The following is a 19219-nucleotide window of genomic DNA, read 5'->3' as shown; positions in this document are numbered from 1 at the left end:
CTGGTTTCCTCCCACATTCCAAAGACGTACAGGTTAGGAAGTTGTGGGCATGCTTTGTTGGCGCCAGAAGTGTGGCAACACTTGCGTGCTGCCCCCAGAACACTCTACGCAAAAGATGCATTTCACTGTGTGTTTCGATGTACATGTGACTAATAAAGATCTTATTTAAATATCTCCACTTATGATTTTATGATGGAAGCAAGGTCATCAATGAAGCAGCTGAAGATGGTTAGGCCAAGGAGACTGCATTTAGGAACTATGGCATTTACTGGGGCTGGAATAATTGACCTCCAACAACCAAAGTCAACTTCCTTTCTACAAGGTATGACTCCAGCCATTAAATTGGTATTCCCATGATGCCAATGACTTTAGTTGTGTCTGAACTCTTTGATGCCACACTAGATTAAAATGCTGCTATGGTCAAGGACAGCCTCTCTCAACTCTTTGATCTTTGTTTGAACTGATCTTATGGTGCTATATGGACCTGACTAGTTCTGATGAAACTTAAAATGTGTATTAGTGAGCATAGTATTGGTGAGTAATTGCCACTTGAAAGCTCTCCTAGTAGCACCTTCCATTACTTCACTGATGATTGGGAGTGGACTGTTTTGGTGGTAATTTGCCAGGTTAAATTTGTCCTGCTTTTTGTGAACAGGACATACCAAGGAAATTTTCCACAATTCTGGGTATATGAGAGTGCTGGAACTGTGTTAGAATAGCTTTGAAAGAGGTGTGGCTGATTCTGAAGCATAGGGCTTGAGTACTACAATTCAGTTGTCCCATAGCCCACTGCTCTCAGGTGTTCCTTGATAAAGTGGTGAATTGGTTGAAGATTGGCTTCTGTGATGGTGGGGGTTTCAGGAGGGAGCTAGATGGATCTTCTACTGAATATTGATTGCGAATGTTTCAGCATTGTCTTTAGTACTCAATGATGGGCTTCACCATAGTTAAAGCTAGGATGCTATTTGAGCCTCCTCCTCTTGTTAGCTTTTTAATTGTCCACTGCTATTGACCTGTGTTGGCTCACTTACTACCTGCCACATTTAAGAAGGGCTGCAGGGACAGACCAGTGAGCCTGACATCATTGGTGAGAAAGTTACTGGAGGGAATTCTGAGAGACAGGATCTACCTGCATTTGGAAAAGCAAGGACTGATTAGGGTTAGTCGGCGTGGCTTTGTGTGTGGAAAATCATGTCTCTCGAATTTGATTGAGTTTTTTGAAGAAGTAACTAAGAGCATTGATGAGGCCAGGGTAGTTGACATTGTTTACATGGACTTCAGCAAGGCTTTTGACAAGGTTCTGCGTGGTAGACTGGTCCAGAAGGTGAGATCACATAGGATCCAGGGTGAGCTAGCTAATTGGTCACAAAATTGGCTTGGTGGAAAGAGTCAGAGGGTGGTAGTGGAGTTTCACATTTGAGGCTGTGACCAGTGGTGTGCCACAGGAATTGGTGCTGGGTTCCCTGTTGTTTGTTACGTATATTAATGATTTGGATGAGAATGTAGGTTACATGATTAGTAAGTTTGTGGATGACACCAAAATTGGTGGTGTGATGGACAGTAAAGAAGGTTGTCTAAGGTTGCAATAGGATCTAACTCAACTGGGAAAGTAGGCCAAGGAATGGCAGATGGAATTTAACTCAGACATATGCAAAGTGATGAATTTTGGGAACTTAGACCAGGGCAAGACGTACACAATGAATGACAGGGCCCTAGGGAGTAGTGTTGAACACAGGGACCTTGGGGTACAAGTACATAGTTCCCTAAAAGTGGCGACACAGGTAGGTATGATAGTGTAGAAGGCCCATGGTATGCTTGCCTTCATTGGTCAGGGCATTGAGTACAAGAGTTGGGATGTCATGTTACAGCTGTACAAGACGTTGCTGAGACCCCACCTGGAATATTGTGCACAGTTCTGGTTGCTCCATACAATAGCAAGGATCACAAGACAAAGGAGCAGAAGTAGGCCATTCGGCCCATCGAGTCTGCTCCAAAGAAAAAGGAAAAAAGAAATGAGAAATGGGCGGGGGGGGGGGCAAAAAAAACCTAACCCCAATTTCCGGCCTTATCCCCATATCTCTTGATACCCCAACTATTTAGATATCTATCTATCTCTTCCTTAAACGTCTCCAATGATCTGGCCTCCACTGCTGTACGTGGCAAGGAATTCCACAAATTCACCACCCTCTGGTTAAAGAAATTTCTCCTCATCTCTGTTTTAAACCTGTACCCTCTAATTCTAAGATTGTGCCCTCTGGTCCTGGACTCACCCACCAGGGGAAACAGCTTGGCCACATCTACTCTGTCCAGTCCTTTCAACATTTTAAATGTCTCTATGAGGTCCCCTCTCATTCTTCTGTACTCCAGTGAGTACAGTCCAAGAGCCGACAAATGCTCAGCATACATAAGCCCTTTCATTCCGGGAATCATCCTCGTAAATCTCCTCTGAACCCTCTCCAACATCAGCACTTGTTTCCTAAGATATGGGGCCCAAAACTGGACACAGTATTCCAAATGAGGCCTCACTAGTGCCCCGTAGAGCCTCATCAACACTTCCTTACTTTTATACACTATATCTCTTGAAATGAATGCCAACATAGCATTTGCTTTCTTTACCACTGATCCGACCTGATGGTTAACCTTTAAGGTATCCTGCACGAGTACCCCCTTCTGTACAAAGGGACTTGGGGGTACTCGTGCAGGATACCTTAAAGGTTAACTGGCTTAATGTGATTAAGCCAGAGAAGGTGCAGAAAAGATTCACAAGGATGTTGCTGGGACTGGAAGGCTTGATTATAAGGATGGATCGGATAGGCAGGAATGGTTTTCTCTGGAATGAAGGAGGCTGAGCAGTAATCTGATCGAGGTTTATAAACTCATGAGGGGTATTAATAAGGTGAATGGTCACAGGGTAGGGGAGTCTAAAACTAGAGGGCATAGGTTTAAGATGAGAGGGGAAGTATTTAAAGGGGACCTGAGGGGTAGATTTTTAGCACAGAATGTACTGGGTATAGAGGAAGTCGTAGTGGTGGTTATAGTTACAATGTTCAAAAGATATTGAGTACAAGAGTTAGGATGTCATGTTTACAGCTGTACAAGTCGTTGGTGAGACCTCACCTGGAATATTGTGCACAGTTCTGGTTGCTCCATACAATAGCAAGGATGTGATTAAGCCAGACAAGGTGCAGAAAGGGGAAGTATTTAAAGGGGACCTGAGGGGTAGATTTTTAGCACAGAATGTACTGGGTATAGAGGAAGAGGAAGTGGTAGTGGTGGTTACAATTACAATGTTCAAAAGACATTGAGTACAAGAGAGGAACAATTTAGAGGGATATGGGCCAAATGCCGGCGAATGGACTAGGACAGGAAGGCACATTTTCAGCATGGATGAATTGGGCCAAAATGCCTGTTTCTGTGCTGTATGACTCTGTATCCAAAGATATGCGGGTTGGTGGCATAATTGGCCATTGTAAATTGCTCCCTGCTATGTAGATGAGTAGTACAATCTGGGTGGAGTGAGAATGTGGGAATTAATGCAGGATTAGTGTAAATGGGTGGTCAATGATTAGTGTGGACTCGGTGGGCCAAAGGGTCTATTGCTGTGCTATATCTCTCTGTGATTCTGTAAGCCCAATTGTCCCAATCTCTCTCCACATGTCAGTCCTGCCAACCCAGGAATTGGTGTGGTGGACCTTTGCTGTACTCCCTCCATAGCAAGATCAATTTTCCTCAAATAAGGAGACCAAAACTGAACATGATAGTCAAACTGCAGTCTCACCAAAGCCCTGTACAGATGCAGTAATACATCAGTGGTCCTGTACTCAATTCCTCTCACTATGAAACCATCATTACCAGCTACCTTCTTAACTGCGTTTTGCACCTGCATGCTTACATTCAGGACTGGGCCTGTTCAGTCACTAGTAGCACTACCAAACCACTTTGATGGTGGACATTAAACTGCATTAAAATACTCCATTTTGGGTCTTGGTCTTTTCAGTGTTTCTTCCAAGTTTTGTTTGGCTTGAAGGAGCAGTGCTTCATTAGTCAAGAGAAGGTAGCAGTTGGTAATCAAGAAGACGATTCCTTGACTGTGTTTGACTAGATGGAATGTTACTTCATGGGGTCTGGAGTCACTATTGAGCATTTCCAAGTTTACTCCCTCCCACCTGTGTACCACTGTGCTCCTGCTCCTGGTGGGCCTCTACTGCTGATGGGACAGGATACACCTTTGGATTGTAGAAGATGTCAAAAGTTCAATCACTTGATGACAGATGGCAAGATAATTATATAGTAGCATAATGCAGGCTGCTCTTCCTTTTCATTCTTGGGTATCCTAGATGCACACATGTCACACTCGAATAGTGAGAGTTGTACAACTAGCTTTTAACACTGCAATCTGGTTAAGGAAGAGACGTATCCAGGATTTACAATGCGAGTCCTCTTCGAACAACATGCAGAACCATAAAAAACAATTTCTTCACTTTTTACGACTTAGATAAAGGCACTGTAGGTATGATGGCTAAACTTCTGAATGACGCAAGGATAGGATGGTTAGGGCAGTAAATTGTGAAGAGGAAATATGGAGGCTACAGAGGGGTATAAATGGGTTAAATGGCCAAAGAACTGGCAGATGGAATATTATGTGGGGAAAAAAGTGAAATTGTTCATTTTGGCAGGAAAAATGAAAAAAATATTTGGGCAGACTTGGCTGGTATCCAGTGGAATTTGGAAGAGCAAAAGATGACTTGATTGAAACATAGGATCCTGATGAATTTTGGCAGAGTGGATATGCAGAGGATGTTTCCTCTTGTGGAGGAACCTAGAATTAAGAGGTCACTTTAAATCTAAGGACTTGTCCGTTTTAGGGAGAGATAAGGCAAAAACGTTTTCTCTCTGAGGATTGAGTCTTTGGAATACTTTCTCATTGGGTAGTAGATGCAGATAGATTCTTGATAACCAAGGACCATTATCCTGGGTAGGCTGGAATGTGGAGTTGAGGGTACAATGAGATCAGTCATTATTTTATTGAATGGCAGAGCAAGCTTGAGGGAGACAAATGACCTACTCCTCCTAATTTGTATATTTGTTTGTATATTCCCACATCTTTTGCATCAGGTGACTGATTCCAAACAATGGATAATCCTAAATTCCTCCCCATTATCTAGTTTTCTGAATGGTTTGAGAGGAGGACGTCAAGGAGGCATCCCTGATGTCAAGAACTCACCTTTAGTGTGGAGGAAGCTATGGAGCTCTTGATGACGTACTCTGATCAAGGTGTGGAAGATTTGTAGCACAATGCAAACATTAATTTGTGGTTGCTGACTTTCATAGTGATAGCAACATTTCTATAAAACAACATAAAGGAATAATCTCTACAAATTACTCCAGTGTTTTAACATCAGGAGGTGAATATTACCCTTTCTCAGTCTTTATCATGTTTTGCTATGTTTCCATCACAGCACTCGGAGTCTAAGGAGATGAGGAAAAGTCATCTTTATCAACCATAAAAAGGAATGACTGCCAAAGCTCTTCTCGAGGAAGAAGTTATTGAAAACGAGACCTGACAGTAAAATCACACCCCTTATTACTTTCCTCAAACTGATTGACTAGAATCAGAATCTGGAATGAAATGGCTTAATGGTTTGAGATAGCAAGAGCTGGGTTATATGGATAAAGTGAGCTTTGTGATTGAATGAGGAGAATAGGATAGAGGGAGGTTATAGTTAAAGACTACAACAAACAAAAGATTGAGTTGAGAGTCAAAAGAAAGGAACACATGCTTACAAGCAGAAAACTGGTGCTTTCCTCACTGAAATTTCCCTCAATGTTGGACCCATAAGAACTTCATTGAGGGTTATGGTTGCACATATGTGAACCCTTGAGAAGACCAGCATTTCTTGACTGTATGTACCTAGGAGGCCCAAAGAGTAGATTACTGCACTTTGAATTCTTTTGTGGTAATTTGCTTTTCTGACAGAGTACAGGTATTGGTAGAGGGGCTGGGGCAGGGAAACAAATGTGCTGATGTTCAAAGAGAGGGAAGCATACATGACTCCCTCTGCATCACTGCCATTCTTATTGAGCTGTACATAATTAGTTACACTGATTTTGAGGAGCCAGGCTGCAAAAGAAATAATTGATTTCTTCCAGCTTCTATCAATTTGTTAAGCAGTCTAACAAGTGTCATTTTCTATCCAAATTTTGTCAGGTATTGCCATCTTTATGAGAAGCAGGCCATGCAGTTGTTAGGAGCCTGACGAACACATCTAGGTATAAGTGATCACAAAATTAGTGAATACACACCTTTATTCTCAGATTTGGAACTCTTCGAAGGTTTGTGAAGCAGCACAAAGCCAATTTTCTCTGCCGCCTTGGCTCAAAAATAATTAGATACCAATTTTCTCCATGCGCTGATGCAATGTCTTTTCCTGCAAATCACTCACAGTAATGATGGCGATGGGAGAAGGGCATATGGGTGAAGCTAAATTATCATCATCCACTATGATGTAAGCAGTGACATGAAGAATGATGATATTGAGGATGAGCATAATGAGGCAAGACTTGCCATGAGCTCCTGCCATCCCTGCATGTGCCTTAACTCCTTTCCCAGCAGACTGTTTGTCACTTGCATTTTCAAACCCTCACATTAATTTAGAAGTTTTTAACCTGAGGGAAATTAGATGCTGTCAGTAAGGAAGTATGTGGGAAGTGGTAAATCATTTCTCTAGATTTGTCAAGATGAGTGCAAAGAATGGGGATGAGTCAACTTCTCAATGGAAATTGAAAGGAAAAATGCCCAAAACTTCAGAATTCTCAGAACCAGAATATTTGTGTAATTTCTTGAAAAGAAAGGTCTTCCAGGAACATTGCACCCATGTAAATGTTTACATGTTTTTGCAAAGATATGTGGCAAATAACAGCTGTGACTTTAAGATAAGATCTCTTTATTAGTCACATGTACATCGAAACACACAGTGAAATACATCTTTTGCGTAGTGATTTGGGGGGGCAGCCCGCATGTGTCGCCACGTTTCATGCCCATAACTTCCTAACCTGTACGTCTTTTGGAATGTGGGAGGAAACCGGAGCACCCAGACGAAACCCACACAGACACGGGGAGAACGTACAAACTCCTTACAGACAGTGGCTGGATTTGAACCTGGGTCGCTGGCGCTGTAAAGCATTATGCTAACCACTATGCTACCGTGCTTGCCTGTTCTTTCATTTGCTGCAACTTTAGAAACCTCTTCTACCTTCCAAGCATTGGTGAAGATAAGATTATTGTTGGATGATGCATACATGGCTACCTTAGAATTATTTCAGCACCAATCAATGCACCTTCCTTTGTGAAAGCATATACTGTAGCATTATTGTGTTATGCAGTAATCTTTGCATTGACTTTTCTGGGAATTAAGGTGCAGAGCTAGATTTCAAGATTTTCCACAATCTGATTGCTGCTATTACATCCTCCAGCCAATTTGACCAATGGGCGCTTAGACGTCAGTGGAATGTCATAATTAAGGGTGACTACATAGGATACTATCTCTCAAGATATATCAAAGTTTGGATCCTTCCCTTACAGCCACCACCTATCTCACTTAAGCCATGCAGGCACAAAACCTATAATTTAAAGATTAATTATTGATGTATTTGTGTTATTTTGGATTATTTTATCAAATATTCTGGGAAATTAAAACACACAATACTAGGTTTACCATGTGTGAATTGGGTTCTCCTTGCAAAATTTGTAGAAGATAGTCTTCCTTAAAAAAAATTCATGTACGTGGGTCAGGCAAGATGTTTCTTGTGTAAATGCAGTTACGTTATTGTTCACTCCGGGTCATTATTTATACAACATTAAAGTAGGATTAATAGATTTCTTATCACCTATATTTTCACTTCTCTTAGTTTTGGAAGCACATTTATATGAAAGTATTCTTTTATGATTTAAACTCATGTTTGGGGAGGTCCTGTTGTTCATGTCTTCCCCTGTGAATGTTTTAAGAGATTCAGCAAATCTACTTCTGTGATGATCAAGGTTCAGGCTTATTTGATTCTTTTAATGTTTTCACCTCTTCCCTAAATGATGCTTTGATTGTGTAGTATCAAAAGAAATATGTGTAACTTCTTTGAACTGCGTGGGCCTTTTAAATTCCGCAACTCAGGACAATTTCATATTGAAAGCTTCCAGCCAGAGGACCTTTTTGATATCTAAAGCTCAACCAAGATATTGTCACGGAATTGATTTCAGAAACTATCAGTGCTTATAATGTTAGGTACATATGATACTGTGCACTGTCATCAATTTCCATGTTTAATGATTCAATTAGTAATAGAAAAAATAAGATTTGAAGATGCTCTGACCTTAATTTGTGCAAGAGAAGAAAACATTGTAATGGATATACTTGCTAGAAAAATGTATTTGTAAAAGGAGTATTAATGGCTTATGAAGGTGAAATGAAAGTGCTGTAGCGGTTCAGTTAAAGGAGGTGAATATATGGACTGAAATTCAAGGGTTCAGTCCCACTGAAGATGGACATCGTTCAAGAGGGCTGGCATGGTGACATGAAAGTTAGTGCAGTTGGCTCACAACTCCAGTGACCCAGGTTCAATCCAGACTTGTAGGGGTTTGCACATTCTCCCTGTGATTGAGATGTAGCAGGACCTGGGTATCCAACTGCAGGATTTGCAAAGGGTTTGTATACAGCAACAAGTAATGAGGAAAGCTAACTGACTGTTATAGGTTATTGCAAGGGGAATTGAATACAAATATAGGGAGGTTATACTTCAGTTATATAGGGCATTTGTGAGGCCACATTTGTAGTACTGTGCAAAGTATTGGTCTCCTTACTTAAAGAAGGAAATAAATGCATTGGAAACAGTTGCTGAGAAGGTTTTATAGACCTAGAATGGGTGCGCTGTCTTAAAAGAACAGTTAGGCAGCTGGGCTTGTATCTTCTGGAATTTAGGTGACGATTGAAGCATATAAGATACTAAACGGCCCTGACAAGGTGGATATGCAGAAGGTGTTTCCTCTTGTGAGGAAAATAAGGGGTCTCTTATTTCAGTCAGAGAAGAGGCATTTTTTTTTCCTCTCAGAAGAATCTTCCTGAAAGGATGGTGGAAGCAGAATTTTCAATTTTTTTAAGGCAACCTAAGTGGTTGTTAAGTGCTTTGAAAAGGATTAATAAAATATTGGATTTGTAATAGAAAATAAACATTTCCTTTACAAAGGCTTTTGTGGAATCTATTTTTAATGAGTTTGGGAAAATTCAACCCAACTCTTGTTGAATATGGAATTTTAGTACAGGCTGACTATATTTCATCATCCTTGATGTTTCTGTATATTTTTATTGGATAATAGTGACAAGAAGCATGGAACAAAGATAGGCAAGTGAAGTTTGAGGCACATTGGTATTGGTTTATTATTGTCACTTGTACCGAGGTACAGTGAAAAACTTGTCTTGCATACCATTCGTAATGATCAATTCATTACACAGTTCAGATACATTAAGTTAGTACAGAGTGCATTGAGGTAGTACAGGTGAAAAAACAATAACAGTACAGAGTAAAGTGTCACAGCTACAGGGAAGTGCATTGCAGGTAGACAATAAAGTGCAAGGTCACAACAAGGTAGATTGTGAGGTCAAGAGTCCATCTTATCGTATAAGGGAACCGTTCAATAGTCTTATCACAGTGGGACAGAAGCTGTCCTTGAGTCTGGTGGTATATGCCCTCAGGCTCCTGTATCTTCTGCCTGATGGAAGAGGAGAGAAGAGAGAATGACCCAGATGGGTGGGGTCTTTGATTCTGCTGGCTGTTTCACCAAGGGCAAGAGGTATAGACAGAGTCCATGGAGGGGAGGCTGGTTTCCACTCTCTGCAGTTTCTTGCAGTCCTGGGCAGAGCAGTTGCTATACCAAGCAGTGATGCATCCAGATATAATGCTTTCTATGATGCATCGATAAAAGTTGGTGAGTGTCAAAGGGGACAAGCCAAATTTCTTTAGCCTCCTGAGGAAGTAGAGGTGCTGGTGAGATTTCTTGGTAGTGGCTGGACCAGGACTGGCTATTGGTGATATTCACTCCAAGGAACTTGAAGCTCTCAACCCTCTTGACCTCAGCACCGTTGATGTAGACAGGTGCATGTACACCGCCGTCTTTCCTGAAGTCAATGACCCGCTATTTTGTTTTGCTGAGATTGAGGGAAAGGTTGCAGTCATGACTCCATATCACGAAGCTTTCTATCTCCTTCCTGTACTCCCACTGATTGTTATTTGAGATACAACCTACTACAGTGTTATCATCTGCAAACTTGTAGATGGAGTTAGAGCAGAATCTGGCCACGCAGTCATGAGTATATAGGGAGTAGAGTGCTGAGGACGCAGCCTTGTAGGGCACCAGTGTTGAGGGTAATCGTGCTGGAGGTTTGCTGCCTATCCTCACTGATTGCTGTCTGTTGGTCAGAAAGTCAAGGATCCAGTTACAGAGGGAGGTGTTCAGTCCCAGGTGTCGGAGTTTGGTGATGAGTTTGCTTGGAATTACAGTATTGAAGGCAGAACTGTAGTCAATAAACAATAGTCTAACGTAGGTGTCTTTACTATCCAGATGCTTCAGAGCTGAGTGTAGGGCCAGGGAGATGGTGTCTGCTGTTAGATGTGTTTCGGCGGTAGGCAAACTGCAGTGGGTCGAGTTTGTCTGGGAGGCTGGAGTTGATGCGTTCCATGACCAACCTCTCAAAGCACTTCATGATGGTGGATGTCAGAGCCGCTGGTCGGTAGTCATTAAGGCATGTTACCTTGCTTTTCTTCGGTACTGGGATGATAGTGGTCTTCTTAAAACAGGTGGGAACCTCATATTGAAGCAGGGAAAGGTTAAATATGTCTGCAAGTACTCCCGCCAGCTGATCAGCACAAGATCTGAACACACGGCCAGGGACACCATCCAGGCCAGATGGTATCCTCGGGTTGACTTGCCGGAAGACTGATCTTATGTCCTCGATGGTGACCACGGGTTCAGTTGCATTGGAGGCTGTCAGGGTGGGTGGTGACAATACACTCCCCTTCTGTTCAAAGCATGCATAGAATGCGTTAAGCTCATCAGGAAGGGATGGGCTGTTGTTAACTATGTAGCCTAACTTCATTTTTAGCCTGTTATATCATGTAAGCCCTACCATAACTGATGGCTGGTCTTGGACTCTATTTTAAACTGGTATTATCTCTTGGCATTCCTGATAGCTTTCCGGAGGTCATATCTTGATTTGTTGTACAGCACAGGATCACCAGATTTGTGTACAGTAGTCCTCGACTTCAGTAGGGAGTGGATCCCCCAGGTCATCCATGGTTTCCGGTTTGGGAACACCCGTATTGTCCTCTTTGGTACACAGTCCTCAATACACTTGCTGATAAAGTTTGTGATGGTGGTGACATACTCATCTTGGCTGGCAGCTGAGTCTTTGAACATGGATCAGTCCACAGACTCAAACCTGTCGCGTAGAAGCTCATCTATTTCCTCAGACCAGCACTGCATGACTCTCTGTACCAGATCCTCCTGTTTCAGTTTCTGTTTGTATGCAGGGAGGAGGAGCACAGCCTGGTGGTCCGATTTACCAAAGTGAGGATGAGAGGTGACTCGGAAGGCATTTTTGATTGTTGTATAGCAATAGTCAAGAGTGTTAGGGCCCCTGGTGGGACAGGAGACGTGCTGGTAGTACTTTGGTAACACACTCTTGAGGTTGGCCTGATTAAATCACCTGCAATGATGAAGAGGGTCTCAGGGTATCCTGACTCAAGGTTGTTGACAACCATTGTGGTGCATCAAGCTCCTTTTTGGACATGGGTATGGTAGTAACCTTCAGGTTTGAGTCCTCTCATACCTGAAGGTTACTACCATACCTATGTCCAAAAAGGAGATGGATAAAATTTGGGCTGGAAATTACAGCTTTTTAAGTTGAAAAATGATGTCATTCTGGCATCATATCAAATATGCTACAACTACATTGGGCAGAAGATATTGTTATCTGAATGACTAATTATAAATTACATGGTAAAGAGACCAAACACTGCAACTATATAAATTCCACCAGTTGTGCAGACGATGCACAACTTTTGTAGAGAAGAGGGAGAAATCAACTTAACATAATGTGACAAATGAGGATGTGGCAGTGTTCACCTACTTTATCTGAAACTTAAATTTTGTTTGAATTGATTAAAGGATAACTTTTCTGAACTGTGAAAACAGTGTATGACTTCTGAAAGCTTCTTTTTGGCAATTTCAAGTGAGAAAAGCTTTCCCTTCACACTTTTCCTTTTTGTCAGAATGGAATTCACATGTATATCCTTATGGTGGAGACACAATAGGAGGAACTGGAAAGCTGGCAAGCAGAGTTAGGCTATGAAGGCACGAGAAGAAGATCAAGTAGGAGCTACTGTTCCAAGAAAACCTGCAGATGACATAACTCCCCTTTAGCTGATGACTATCATTCTCTAGCAAGCCCTTTACCAATGATAGAATCAAAATGACATTGAACTTCATTGTCATCTGTGGCAATGTCTCAGTTGATCCATACAATATCCATATGATCATGATAGCCGGCATACTGCATTTAGTACCATAGAGTATAACATACTGTCCAATGGCTACATCTGGCCACTAAATGGTTTTTTTTTTATGGCCCATCCTGGAGAGTTGGATACAGTGATAAGGACCAGGTGGTTGTGGCCTGTGTTGCTTTCTATGTTTCATGAGTTAAAAAGCAAAATGAAAGCTGATCCTATTCTGAACAATTTCCGATTGCACCACAGGCCCCACCACATGTCATAGTATCCCTAGCACCTCAGCCTTGGCCCATCTACAGCCTTTCCTATTTCTCATCACCACTCTGTTATTTGATTTTTGGATGTACAGGCCATCCCTGAGTTAAGAACGCCTGACTTATGGACACCTGTACCTACGAACGAGCTTCCATAATATTAAATTCAAACGTCTGACGTACATACATACATTCATCCCTAAGAACGGCAGAACTAATTTCTTGTCTCTACTTGAAGTAATTGTTCTCATCAGTTTTATATTTTTGATGCCATTGATTACAGTACTGTGGAGGTATGATCACCATATTGAGTGATTTTTGTGTATTTTCTGACATGGGGAAAATTTGACTTTTGAATGAATGTAAAAATGGAACCCATTCTTTACCCTGTATATTGTTCAGAACATGTTCAGTGAGATTCTCAATTATTTTACACTGCTGTATAAGTAAACACAATTACATAAAAAACACTAGAGAGGTGACCTCTTGAAATATTCAAAATTCTGAGTGGAGCTGAGGGTGCAGGTATGGGGCACATTTTTCTTCTGGCTGAGGAGTCTAGAACTAGTGCTCATAGTGTTAAAGTGAGGAACAGACCATTTAGAGTTGAAGTGAGGAGACGCTTCTTCATTTAAAGGGAGGTGAAACTTTTTATCTATTCCGGGGAGATGCGAAGGTTCAGTCTTTGAATAAACGCAAAGATTTTTGGACACTTCTTATATTTTTATGTTGTTATATTCTTATGTAACAACATGTTATAAGAATGAAGTAAAACTGTTTAGGTTTATAGTAAAATTTATTCTTTTACAAGGGTAGAACTTCACAGATGTACTTTATAAAACTTCTTGTGATATTTATTTAATCCTGCTGATCCATGGATTATGAATAGAGGAATTTGATGTGTAAGTATAGTTTTTATATTTGTGAAATATTTCAATACTGCAATTGCAGGGTAATTCTGTAGCCTTATTTTTTCATTGAGGGATGGTGGGAGAACTATGTTTATAGAATTTTCTCTTGTATCTTAAAGAGTTTAGCTGTGGCTATCAGGTGTGGTTTGTATGAACTCTTAATCAATGAATCAATTTATTGTGTGCGCAAAAGCATTTTGAATGAACTATTCAGATTCTGATAATCCACAAATTACATCTTCTTATACCTTTGTCTATTTCTGTTTGCAATGTAGATTTTCCCGTCATGTGTCCATTGATGAAACTCTGTACCCAGACAAAGATGGAGCAACTGACTACTCTCAAACTTACAGGTCAGTGTTAGTGGGGGAAAAAGGTGATGTGACGTTAATTCATGAAGTGAAATATCTGTGATGAAAACTGTTCTATAGTTTATAAATACATATAGTTTTCTGAACATTGTCTATGACATGAATTTGGTTCTCTCAGAATTTGGTGGAAATCTGAAAGATCAAGAAAAAAAAGTGCATAGATGACATCACTACCCCACAGTTGATAAGCATCATTCTCTAAGCAAGGTTACATTTTGGACAGATGAATGTGTGTGGGAGAAGAACACCAGGAAATGTGGATTACGTGAAACTGGAAAATTCAATGTTCACACCATTGGGTGGTAAGCTACCCAAGTGGAATAAGAGATATTGTTCTTCCAGTTTGCATGTGGCCTCTCCCTAGCAATAGACAAGGCTGAGAACACATGGGTCAGTGTTGGGAGTGTGAAGGAGAATTATAATGACATGCAACCTGAAAAGCTCAAGCTAGACGTTGTGACAGAGTGCAGGTGTTCTGCAAAACAGTTGCCTTGCCTATGTTTGGTTTCACCATTGTAGAGGAGGTGTTACGGACTCAGTGAAAGTCCCTTTAAGATAGAGAGTGTGTGTATGTGTGTGTGGGGCGTGCTTACGTCAATAGAAGATAAAGGACGTAATGACGTTGTTGAGGAGGTTAGAAGAAGAAGGAGGAGAGAGAGAGAGAAGGGAGAGAGACACCAGCCTGCTTGTTTTCTCTATCGATGGATGAGAAACAATAACTGTGTTTGCCACTGAAACCCATGTATGGAAGTTGGAAGTAATCCGGTGGAGTTCACTTTGTTGCTGACCTGTAGAAGGAAACAGGTATTTGTGTGTGGACGACCACGGTTCGGATGCTTTCGGGGTGAGGAAGTCACTACCGAGTAAACACTGAAGTGTCGTTTGGGTTCCATCGAGGAACATTTGGATTTCGTATGTACTCTCTCTATGTTTTTCTACATCTACATCTTATCTTCAGACAACGGTGGTTGTTGAAGAAGCCCTTGCTCATGTTTCACCTTATGGCTTGCGGAACTGAACTTTAAGAACCATTCCGGAACTGGGAGTTTTGGACTTTGCCACACCCACACACACACGAAGAGTTTAGTTTTGGGGTTAACGTTCGAGGTTTAACATTTTTGAATTCTAACATACTAACATTTTTACTTTTATTTTATGTATTATCATAAGTAGTGATTAATAAAATAGTTTTTAACACTGAATCATGCTCAGTGTGTTTCTTTTGTTGCTGGTTTGTGACAGAGGCCACAATGTGAGCACTGAATGCAGTAGACCAGGTTGGAAGAGGTGCAGGTGAACCTTTGCCTCACCTGGAAGGTCTCTTTAGGTCCCTGCAGGAGGTGAAGGGTCATGTGTTATACCTCTTACATTTGAAAGGGAAAGTGCAGGGGAAGGGGAGTGGGTGGATGGGGAGGAATGAGTGGACCAAGGACTCTCGAAGAGAATAGTTGAAGGCCAGACCAAATTGAATCTAGATGACAATCAAATGAAGATGCCAAAAAACAAATGCTGGAAAACTGGAATGAAAACGGAAAATTCTAGAAATGCACAACATATCAGGCAGTGTCTGTGGAAAGGCAAGCTTCTTTGAACTTCTGAGTATTTCCAGCATTTTCTGCTTTTGGATCTAGATGACTGTGCTCTTAACCAACTTGTGCATGCTCTCAGGCAGGCTGCCCATGGTGTTTCCCACTGAGTGACCATCTGCTTTTATAATTAATCAGGACCGTTGAAGTTAGCACCTGAGCCAACAGTGGTAAGGGATAGTAAATGATTGCAACTATCCTTATCGCTCCCCAGTGAATTCAGGGAAGAGAACAGTGATGTCCTGAAACAAAAGAGTAGGTGTTGATGGTGTTCAAGTACATAAAGATGGATAAATCCCCAGGGCCTGACCAGGTATATCCTAGGATGTTGTGGGAAGCAAGGGAAGAAGTTGCTGGGCCCTGGCAGAGACTTTTGTAACTTTGTTAGCCACGGTGAAGCCACGAATGACTTGAGGGTCGCTAATGTTGTGCCTTTATTTAAGAAGGGCTGCAAAAACAAGCCAAGCTATAGGCCAGTGAGCCTAACGCTAGTGGTAGGAAAGTTACTGGAGGGGATTCCGAGAGACAGGATTTACCTGCATTTAGAAAAGCAAGGACTGCTTAGGGTTAGTGGCTTCATGTGTGGGGAAATTGTGTCTCACGAGTTTGATTGTTTTTGTTTTGGAGAGGTAACCAAGAAGATTGATGAGACATTGCCTACATGGGCTTTAGCAAGGTACTGGTCTGGGAGATGAGATCACATGGGTTCCAGGGTGAGCTAGTCAATGTGATACAAAGTTGGCTGGGACTTGCTACAACACTGATCTTTGCTGTGGGACTCTAGAGAGAGACCAACCAAGGGTCAGAGGATGGTCGTGGAGGGCTGCTTTTCAGATTGGAGGCCTGTGAACAGTCGTGTGCCACAGGGATTGGCACTGGGTCCCCTGTTGTTTGTCGCATATATTAACAAGTTGAATGAGAATGTAGTTGGCATGGTTAGTGTGTTTGTGGATGATACCAAAATTGGTGGTATAACAGACAGTGAAGAAGGTTATCTAAGATTACAACAGGTTCTAGATCAACTGGGAAAGTGGACACAGTAAATGGTAGGGCCCTAGAAAGTGTTGTAGATCAAAGAGGCCTAGCAGTACAAGTACATAGTTCCCTGAAAGTGGCTACATGGAGACAGGAGTGGTAAAGAAGACAGTTGGCACGCTTGCCTTCATTGGTCAGGGCATTGAGTACAAGAGTTGGGACATCATGTTACAGCTGTACACGACTTTGATGAGACCACACATAGAGTATTGTGTGCAGTTCTGATTGCCTAGCTCTAGGAAGGATGTTATTAAGCTGGAAAAGATGCAATAAAGATTCACAAGGATTTTACCTGGTCTGGAAGGCTTGAGTTATAAGGAGAATTTGGATAAGCTGGGCCTTTTAACCCTGGAGCATATAGGACAGAATAATGACCTTATAGAGTTATGTAAGATCATGAGGGGCATAGATAAGGTGAATGGTCATCGTCTTTTTCCCAGGTAGGGGGTTCTAAAATTACTGGGCATAGTTTAAGGTGAGAGGTGAAATATTTAAAGAGGACCTGAGGGGCAATGTTTTCACACAGAGGGTGGTAAATATATGGAACAAGCTACCAGCAGAAGTGGTAGACTTGGTTATAATTACAATGTTTCAAAGACATTTAGACAGGTACGTGGACAGGAAAGGTTTAGAAGGATATGGGCCCAAAACAGGCAAATGGGACTAGCTCAGAAAGGCAACTTGTTCGGAATGGACAAGTTGGGCTGAAGAGCCTGTGTACATGCTGTATAACTCTATGACTCTTCCTGCTCTGGTGCAGGGGCATTGACTGTTTCAGCATTTGGAATGAAAGAGATGAAACGAAGATTATCTTTAGTGCAATATAACTTAAGGGAGAGATAAATGGTAAGTGAAAATAATGCTAGTCTGTCCTGTAGAATATACATGTTGGGATGGATGTATCCTTCAGGCTTGCCATTCTCACAGATCTCCTTTCTTGTATGTTGACCATTGTGACATTTTCCAGAGGTTAATGGGTGTGCGTCATGTTGTCCTACATGAAAGTAAGTGTGTTGATGATAGCCTTGCAAGATAATTTGATTTAGTACTGTCATGGTCGAATATGTTATATTATGTGTGGAAGAGGTGGAAGGTCCAATGGTAGTATGAGTTACAAGCTGAAGAGTGTGTGAGCAGCAAGAGGAGGAGGAAAAGTGTCATATGGTGAAATCGTTGGGGACGAGGGATAGGAAGAATGGACAGATAGCGTTATGCAAATTGTGGTTGTAGGTGTAAATGGGTGAAGAGTAAGTAAATAATATTAAGCGTAGGATTCTTATTTTTACAAGTCTGGTCAGGTCAACGAACTCCTCTCTACATCGCAACTCTATTCCTTAGATCCTAGTATTGATCTCTGCAATGACCTGTTTCCAACGGCAGCTGAAATGTTGCTCAGAGAACTTACTGTTCCCTTGGGGTGGACAGAAGAATCTCCTATTGTTGGCAATTTGAGCACCCACAGTCGTCTTAGATTAAGATTTGGACTTTTTTTGCCAAAGTCTTGTTGAATCTCAGACATGCTTACTGGTCTGATGACTCTAATTCTTTCACTCAGTAGTTGATTTTCTTCACTTGAGTCACTGACTTTTAATTCAATTACCACCTCTCTATTCTCCCTCTAGGCTGTAACAAGTTCAGTCTCATGTCATAATGCATTAATAGCTTAATTGGAGTAAAACCATAATTGAATGTGGAGTTATATGGTATTTATGCAAGAAATTAACCAATTGATGAAGCTAGAGTAATCTTAGAACACTTGCTTTTAGAAAGCTTCTTGTAACACACAGTGATTTGTCTGAATCATCTTGCTTCTAAAGAGGCAACAGAAAGATCTATGTGTGCCATTACATTGCATAAAATTCTCTAATAAATGTAAAGTGGGCTTTGACCCTTTGTCAGACATTAATTCTTCTGGTATCCCATGTGTTTTAAAGATCCACTATAATTTTTCAATGATATCTTCCCAGTTGTACGCATGACTGAGCACAAGGTAAGGACAAAAGGCAAAAGGACTCATTGGAATGGTTGAGTCAGTTATTTCCATCTTAAGTGGTATCACTTGGTGTTGCTCACAAACCGTTCACATGGGCACAGCTTTCTCTAACCATCAACATTTAGACAGCTTTCAAGTTGACGATTTCAGTATGTGTAGCATTTGGGTTTCCTACGATCCATTTTTATGAGGCTTGTAATGACTACTCAACGAATCATTTTAAATGTCCTTGGATGGTTGATAATTCAAACCAATGGATGTACAATTGCTGTAAAGCTTCATGTGGACACTTGAATAGATTGGTTCATTCTATCAAATTGTGCTTGTATACCTGCTTTAGTATTGTAGCTTGGTGAGTGGCCCAAACAATTTCATTGGCTGTCAGTGGAAAATCATCTTTGTAAGAGGTCCTCCTTAATACCTATTATCTTTGCTTGGTCCTGAACCTATATGAATGGAGTAAAACTAGCCAAGACTCACAGAATCACACCTCAATTATTTTTAAAAGTTTATG

General features: G+C 41.3%; 1 protein-coding gene across 1 annotated transcript in view; it reads left to right on the top strand.

The window, feature by feature from the left end:
• Nucleotides 1–19219, top strand: part of LOC127582304 (uncharacterized) — a 204348-nt gene that overhangs the window by 72862 nt on the left and 112267 nt on the right. The window contains exon 4 of the mRNA XM_052037483.1: nucleotides 13996–14073. Coding sequence (XP_051893443.1) covers nucleotides 13996–14073 — 78 coding nt within the window. The remainder of the gene's footprint in view (nucleotides 1–13995; nucleotides 14074–19219) is intronic.

Source organism: Pristis pectinata, chromosome 23 (assembly GCF_009764475.1).
Source record: "Pristis pectinata isolate sPriPec2 chromosome 23, sPriPec2.1.pri, whole genome shotgun sequence".
Lineage (NCBI taxonomy): Eukaryota > Metazoa > Chordata > Chondrichthyes > Rhinopristiformes > Pristidae > Pristis > Pristis pectinata.
Note: the sequence above shows the minus strand (reverse complement) of the source record. Positions and strands in the feature narration are given on the sequence as shown.